Below are 8,413 nucleotides of genomic sequence, written 5' to 3' on the forward strand. Positions count from 1 at the left end.
TTACTGCAAGTTTGTTAAAAATATTTGGAATTGGCTTTTGGGCAAGCTTCAGGTTGCAGCTTCTGTGCGCAATATGCAAGATTGCATGGATCTTTTGAAAACATCTCGGTCCCCTCAAGCTAAGGAAGTAATGTACTCTTGTGTTTATAGCCTATTTTATCATGTTTGGAGAGCTAGAAACCTCCAAAGATTTGAGGATAGGTCTTTGTACTGGAAGTCTTGCACCTCGGTTATTTTGGCTCGAGCAAAATTGGTTGGAAACACCACCTCTAGATGCTCCAACAATTCTATCTCCAATTTTACCCTTTTGAAAGGTTTTGAAAATAATATCCATCCAAGAAAACCTCTCATGACTTTAAAGGTTTTATGGCCTCCTCCTCCCAAGGGGTGGATTAAACCTAATATTGATGGGTTTGCGAGAGGTTCGCCTTCATTGATTGCGTGCAGGGGAATTTTTAGAAACGATTCTTCTTGTCATGTGGGGAGTTTTTGTGATTACTTTGGTGAAGGAAATTCTAAAATGGCGGAATTACTGGCAGTTATCATAACAATTGAGAAGGCTAAGAACTTCAGTTAGAAAAAGCTTTGGTTAGAAACTGATTGTTTGCTTGTTGTGAAAGCCTTCTCAAACGCTAATCTTGTTCCTTGGAAAATCAGATTTCGTTGGGTTTGTTGTCATGCGTATACTAGTTCTATTGATTTCACTATCTCCCATATTTATCGGGAAGTCAATTTTTGTGCTGATATTCTAGCTAACCTTGGACTATTTTCTAGGAGTTCAAATGGTTCACTTTTGTTCTTATGGATATAGTTAAGGATTACCTTTTAAACAAGGATGATACCCCTAGACTTAAAATTTGCTCTTAAAGGGTCTTGGTTTGATCCCCTTGTGTCTCTTGTCTTCCTTTTTTTTGTTTAATGAATTTTTCAGTTAAAAAAAGACATTTTTTGTTTAATGAATTTTTCAGTTAAAAAAAAGTTCAGCCACTGGCAAACACATTGTTTACTTTCGAATAATTTTGTGGGGTCTTTGATACAATCATTAGCCAAAAAAGGTTTTCATGCAACAGATGCATGGTTCTTGCACATGTCGCCGTAGGTGTCGCCATGATGGTGACATGTCATTCGACGCACATTTTTAGTGGTGGTTAGGAGTATGCATGGTTGGTTATTTTCAAAAACCAAACCATAATTATTTTAAAATCATTTAAATGGATTGAATTTATAACCATAACCACATTTTAATCAAAACTGGTTATAAATTTGGTTATGATTATATAATCGGTTTTTTAAAAAAATCCAGTTTTGAAAATTATTTTTTTCGAAAATATTTTTTTTCAAAAAAAATTAATATTTTAAAAATTAAAATATTTGGATTTGGATATTAACCTGATTATAACCGAATCCAAAATAATTTAACCGGTTAATAACCATTTAATTATATCTGAATTATATAAATGGATAACTAAACCATTAATAACTAAACCGGTTAATAACCATTTAATTATATCCGAATATTTAAAAGTGGTTTAGGTTTGGTTATGGATTTGGACATCAAAACCGGATATTTTGAACACCCTTAGTGGTGGTCCACAACAATCACAATAGAGGCAGCACACAAGAATTATGGATTTGCGTTTTGACTTTATTTAAAAAAAAAAAATAGATTTTCTTAAGAATAGTAAGGATTTTGTGAAAAATAATTAAAAGAAAAAATATAACTCAAAAGCATTTGGAGTTTAATCAAGATTTGATGGATTTTAGAGTTGTCTGTTTAGAATAATTTGTGTATTATCTACGTGCAATAGCAAAAATTAATGAAAGAAAAAAACATCTTAGTGATGTTTATTTAAATGCTAAGGATTAGAGTCGTTTTAATTTTTTCGGAAATTCTATATAGCTTAATTATAGTTTAATTATCAAAAAATAAATAGAAATTTTATCTAACCATTCTTTAACTGTTATATATATTTTATGAGATACTATTTAACTATGGATTAAATATGACAAATTTGAAGTCATATGCAATTGCATACCTTAGGGCTTAACTAAAGAAAAAAATAAAAATGCACGATTAAGAATAAATTATTTAGAGATATTTCTTTTAATAAAGTATAACTGGTCTTTTTTTTTTAAGTAAAAATTTTATATATGAGAGAACTAGGTTCTCAGCCTTGATACACAAGGAAATATTAAGATTACTTTTTAAATATTATTATCAATATTACAATTTTCTTTTTAAATTATTTTTAGGCCTGTTTTTTAAAGGTGGTTTTTAAGGACTAAGTTGTTCCTATTATTTCTCTCAGAATAAAAGTTGATTTCATTTCAGTACATGGAAGTAAATAATTATGCAACCCAACCTTTTCCAAAAAAATAAACAATTTGAATTTCTTACTAAATCTACGTGAGTATTTTATAATCTTAAATTAGTTCCATTAACAGGAAAATACTGACACAACCATAACACATGTACTTATACATAACCAATCACATTTTTTTTATTAATTAAAAATTAAAAATAAATTGTCTCTCTCCTCTTTTATCTCAACCACCCCATGATGCTAATTAAAAACGAAATTAAAATTTAAATAAATTTATATTCTCTCTTATCATTGGTTGTTCCTAAAAATATGGTTTTAAGTTGGTATCCATGCAGGTATATATTTCTCCCATTAACAAGGCAAAGAAGTAGGAGAACTGAAAGTATTTTTTTAATCTACATACTTTTAGTATTTTATAATCTTAAATTAGTTCTATAAGAAATCTTTATTATGGATTTAAAAAAAAAACAGAATATTCTTTTATTATATATTTTTGGGAAAAAGTCAATTAAAAACAAACAAAAAACAACAATTGAAGTTATCTTATTTTCAAATCATTACTTCTCCTATATTAATTTGGACTCTATTTTTCATCTATAAAAGCAAAAGAAATCAATTAAACTCAATTCTACAAAATTTTAAACTTAGTGAAGAATCATTCATTCATCCCGTTTATCGTTTGTATTATCAATGTCTGCCTCTAGTGAATCTTATTTTAATATTAGATTTTATCATTATCATTCTCATTCTCAACCCACCTTATTCACCAGATACTTTTTCGAAGTTCCCGTAAACATCTTGATTGATTACGATGAACTTGAATGTCAAGATCCTGAGAGTCTTACTAATGCATTTTTAAGTAACACTTTCTCGATCGTGCCTTTTTCTTCGGAAGCGATGGAACAAATTCTACTTCATATGGCTGACTTTGCTAGGCGTATGATTATGGCCAACGACGAAGATCAACAAACATTATGGTTGAATGTTGAAGTTCGTGAAACGCCAAATATTGATAATGTTGTTGATGACGAAAACATACCTATTACGACAATTTTGAATTCGATGGAGAAGATGAAAGTGGGAGATATTGATACTTCTTGTTCAATAGAACAATGTCCAATATGTTTGGAGGAATTTTGCAAAGGTTCAAAACTAGACATTGTTCGAACCAAGTGTATGCATAATTTTCATGAGCATTGTATTGTTCGATGGCTTCAACATTGTGACAATGTTGATCAATTAAAAACTTGTCCATTGTGTCGTTCCCAAATTCAATGAACACCTTTTTAGATTAATTTGATGTGTTTACATAAATTTTGAACTGAATTAATAGGTATTTTTGTATCATGTTTGTTTTTAAATATTTTAGTTTTTTGAATTTTATCATATTGTAGTTCTTTAAAGTTTATAATGGCCATTTTTATTATTTTCCTTTTGCTTATATGAGGTTATGATTAACATGAATGGCTATATTAGATATGGTTGATTATCATGAATACATATTTAACAGAAATTATATGCTTTGCTTATTTTAATGTTGTAAAATATAGTTTATTTATGTTTTTGGTTTTTGTTCCATGTATTTTTTTTTGGTTTCTTATAAAGTTTCTCCACTAAAGAAAACCATATTTGAGAGTCTCTCATTATGTGGTAGCATTTAGGTTAACCAATTATGGGAGTTTAGCTCGATTTGTTAATTAATTTTTGATTTAATTACGGTTTGATCTCCCTATTTTGTCTGATTCATAAAATTAATCAATTTATTTTAAATTCAAGCACTTTTGGTCTTTCTATTTTAAATTTAAACAATTTTAGTTTTCTTCTCATGTTTTTTCATAAAAAATCGATAAGATTTATTGTTTTTTTAACTTATATTTTTATCAAGAAAGTTCAATAATAAATTTATATACGATGATTTGTCATATTTTACGAATAATTTATCATTTAAAAAGTAAAGAAAACGTTGCTAATTTTAAGTGCAAAAATATGAGAAGGGAAGTAAAACTGTTTAAATCTAAAATAGAAGGATAGTGGAACCAATTTCATGAATAAGGAAAAATAGGGTGACTAAAGCTATAATTAAGCCTTGTTTTTTTAATGTAAAATTAAATTAATTTGGAAAAACACATTTAATTTATTTTTTACTTATAATTTAAATATGAATATGAGGAAAATATAATTCAATTATATCTCAGGCGAGGATAACGCAATGTTTTTTGAAATATTTCAAATACGAAAAATTAAAAAGCTATCACTAAATTGATAGTTTAATTGATATACATTAATAAAAAGCTTAATTGACAAACTTATCACTAAATTAAAAATATGTTAGTCTATTTAATTTTTTAAAAAAAATTAATTTAAAAATCTTTAAAATAAAGTTTGTTGAAAAGAAGTTGGACATTACTTTTCTAACATTTCGGCATTGAGCATTTAGAGATTTTTAATCATAAATTCAAAACATTAATTGGTTGCGATTTATGGTCCATTTATTTTAGTTTTAGAAAAGAGATTTTTCATTATATTTTTAAAAATGATTTCATGAGAAAAATATGAAAAATGATTTATTTATTTTTTATAAATTAAAATATTAATTTTAACATCTATGAATATATATAATTGAAGATTAAACTATAGCCAAAATTACACTATTTTAAAAAATATATATATCAAAAAAATAACTTCTATAAGAATTATTAAAAATAGTTACAAATTTAAATGATGCTTAAATTTTTATTAAAAAATTATAATAAAAATAAAATATCTAAAAAATTACATTTTTATGAAAATTATTTATAAAAAAAAAGTTGAAACAAATGTTGAGTTATTCATGTTTGAATTTAGGTTCTTGTTTTTTTTTTTTTTTAGTTTATTTATTTGTTGTGGTTTGTTTGAAAGATAAGTGAATCTTGATATGAGGTTATGCTGATGAATTTTCTTTTGATTAAAGAATCCATGTAATTTCAAAGATGTTCAAATTAATTTTTCTCATCACCTTAACATATTAGTTTTGGTGACATTTGTTAATCTCGAGTGAAGTGTGATATTTTAATTTGAAAGACAATCTAAAAGAATTTAATCTAAATTCATTTATATGTTAGCAAACAAAGAATATAATCAACAAAAAAATTAAAGATATATATTTTTTTTTTTTGATAATCAAAGGTATATTAAAAGCACAAGGGGTGCTAACCCACAATTACAAAGAGGAGAATCCTAAAACATTCTCAAAGCAAAAAGAAACCCCAACCACCACCTACAAAGAGAAGCAAATAGTTGGATTGACACACCAATCCACCCAATAAATAGGTTCTCTAGAATTGAATGAACATAAAAACCATTCCCATGATAATACTTTCATCATCCCAAGCGCATTAAAATTACGCAACAAAACATTATTGAAAGTAATCTCATTTCTACAATTCCAAACCCCCCAACAAAAAGCCAACCCAAAAATCCAACTACTATTGATCTTATAATTGATTCTACAAAAAGACTCTAAAGAACAAAGGCGATTAAAAAGATTACCCGAAAAGGTAGCAATATCAATCCGAAGCCAATCGCAAAACAAATGCCACCATTGAAGAGAAACCGGACACGTAACAAAGATATGCTCGATATTTTCCTCCTCCAAACCACAAAGCGGACACAACAAAAGCGACGGATCCACCAAAATCTTCCGTTTTGCCAAATTATCCTTCGTCGGGAGTCTATTTAACAAAAGTCTCCAACCAAAAATTAAAACCTTAGTTGGAATCTTAGATTTCCAAAGACCACTCAAAGCCTTCAATAAATCATCAACAAGTGGCGGCCCCCGAACAATTCCTTCCGAAACCATAAGATAAGCATTCTTTACCGAAAAACCCATTGAATTTTTCCACCACACAAAAGAATCATCCACACCAATTTTTGGTTCAACTCCAACTAAAAACGGTAAAAGCAATTCCACACTCTCACCATCCACATCCCCTCCAAAGGACTCAATGAAATTAATCCGCCAAACCCAAGAACCGGAAATCCAAAAGCCATTATCACTCACTTTAGAACACAAAGGATCGGCAACACTAAAGAGAGAAGGAAAGCGCTCACAAAAAGGGATACCCCCCGCCCACCTATCAAGCCAAAAATCAATAATGTCTCCATTACCAAGTTTACAAATAATGGAAGAAGAGAACCAATTTTCCAACGGACCCACTCCTCCCGAGCCAATCTTGCATATATCCTTCCACCAAAGCGAAACCTTATTTCTTTTGTGAATGACCGAGTTTGATAGCATAGTCCTTGTAGTGTCACCGTACCTACAATAAAGAAGGTTAGTCCATAAACACATTTTGTCACCCAAAATCCTCCATTTCCATTTACTTAGTAACGCCACATTGAACCTCCCACAATGTTTCACTCCTAAACCTCCCTCCTTCTTAGGACGACAAACCGTATTCCACCCAATCCAACACACCTTCTTCTCCCCTTCCACCCCACCCCAAAGAAAAGTCCTTTGAATCTTGATAATTTCCTTTATGACCACTTTAGGAGCTTTGTAAAAAGAGAAAAGATAGATAGGCATACTAGATAAAACCGAATTTAGGAGAGTGACCCTTCCACCAATAGAAAGATGCCTATATCTCCACGACTCCAATCTTCTACGCATCTTAGAAACAATCGGTCTCCACATATCCTTCCTTCTATAATTAACACCTACCGGTATTCCAAGAAAAGAAAAGGAAGAGGAACCCACCTCGCAATTGAGAAAAGTTGAAGCCGCTTGGATCAAGTTCGCTTCCAAGTTAACCCCCACCAACCGGCTCTTGGATAAATTTACCCGAAGACCGGAAACCAACTCAAACCCCCTTAGAATGGCCTTAATGCACCAAAGGTTATTCCTCGATCCGTCCCCAATTAAAAGCGTATCATCCGCAAATTGAAGAATCTCAAAATGCAAATGATGACCCACTTTGAATCCACCATAATCACCCAAAACCGAGGCTTTCCTCATCAAAGCCGACAAACCTTCCGCCACTAAAAGAAAGAGAAAAGGGGAAAGAGGATCCCCTTGCCGAAGACCCCTATAAACAACAAAATCTCTCGTCGGACTACCATTAACAAGGATTGACATTGTGCTATTAAACACCAACGCTTCCATCCAACTCATCCATCTCATACCAAAACCCATCCTCCGCATCAAATATCTCAAATAATCCCAAGACACACAATCATACGCCTTCTCAAAATCAACTTTCACCATCATGCATTCCAAATTATGTCTTTTTGCCATATCCAAAATTTCGTTAACAATCACCACTCCATCTAACATATTCCTACCCGCCACAAAAGCCGATTGACAATTCGAAACGAGCTTTCCAATCACCAATTTCAATCTATTAGCAAGCAACTTAGCAAAAATCCGAAACAAACTACCAATAAGACAAATTGGCCTAAACTCATCCAAGCAACTCGGATTATCCACTTTTGGAATAAGAGCCAGAAAGGAGGCGGTAATTGCTTTAGGAAGTGTTGCAAATTCAAAGAACTCATTGACACAATCCAAAATATCACTTTTTAAAATCGGCCAACAAACCTTGAAAAAGCCCATGTTAAACCCATCCGGTCCCGGACTTTTGTCACCTTCGAAACTCCAAACAACATCCTTCACCTCCTCCTCCGAGAACACCCTCTCAAGACAAGAACTATCATCCGGTGATAAAGCGACAAGATCAACCCCATCTAACACCGGTCTAGAATAAGAATTTTCAGAAAATCTACTTTCGAAATGCCTTCTCACCTCTTCCTTAACCACCCCCACATCGTCTACCCAACCATCAACCCCATTCAAACCCCCAAAAGAATTCCTTCTATTTCGACATTTGATAACCTTATGAAAGAAACGCGAATTGGAATCTCCATCCTTTAACCAAAGAGCCCTAGCCTTTTGGCGTAAAAAACTCTCTTTATTACGCACCACCTCCCACACTTTTTTAGAAGCCAACGACCGATGGATGGCCAAAGAATCGATATCCACCGGACTATCATCCAACATCGCAAAATCCAACGCATTTAGCTCCTTAAAAGCCTTCTCTTCTTGAAGATCTAGA

The 8,413-nt window shown here is 31.4% G+C and overlaps 1 protein-coding gene across 1 annotated transcript; it reads left to right on the forward strand.

Moving 5' to 3' along the window:
- The first annotated feature begins 3,014 nt into the window (after window positions 1-3,014).
- LOC131598336 (RING-H2 finger protein ATL1-like) lies at window positions 3,015-3,602 on the forward strand. Its single transcript, XM_058870951.1, has one exon. It carries the CDS (start codon window positions 3,015-3,017, stop codon window positions 3,600-3,602), a length of 588 nt encoding a protein of 195 aa, XP_058726934.1.
- Window positions 3,603-8,413: the final 4,811 nt, after the last annotated feature.

Source organism: Vicia villosa, linkage group LG4, assembly GCF_029867415.1.
Source record: "Vicia villosa cultivar HV-30 ecotype Madison, WI linkage group LG4, Vvil1.0, whole genome shotgun sequence".
Taxonomy (NCBI): domain Eukaryota; kingdom Viridiplantae; phylum Streptophyta; class Magnoliopsida; order Fabales; family Fabaceae; genus Vicia; species Vicia villosa.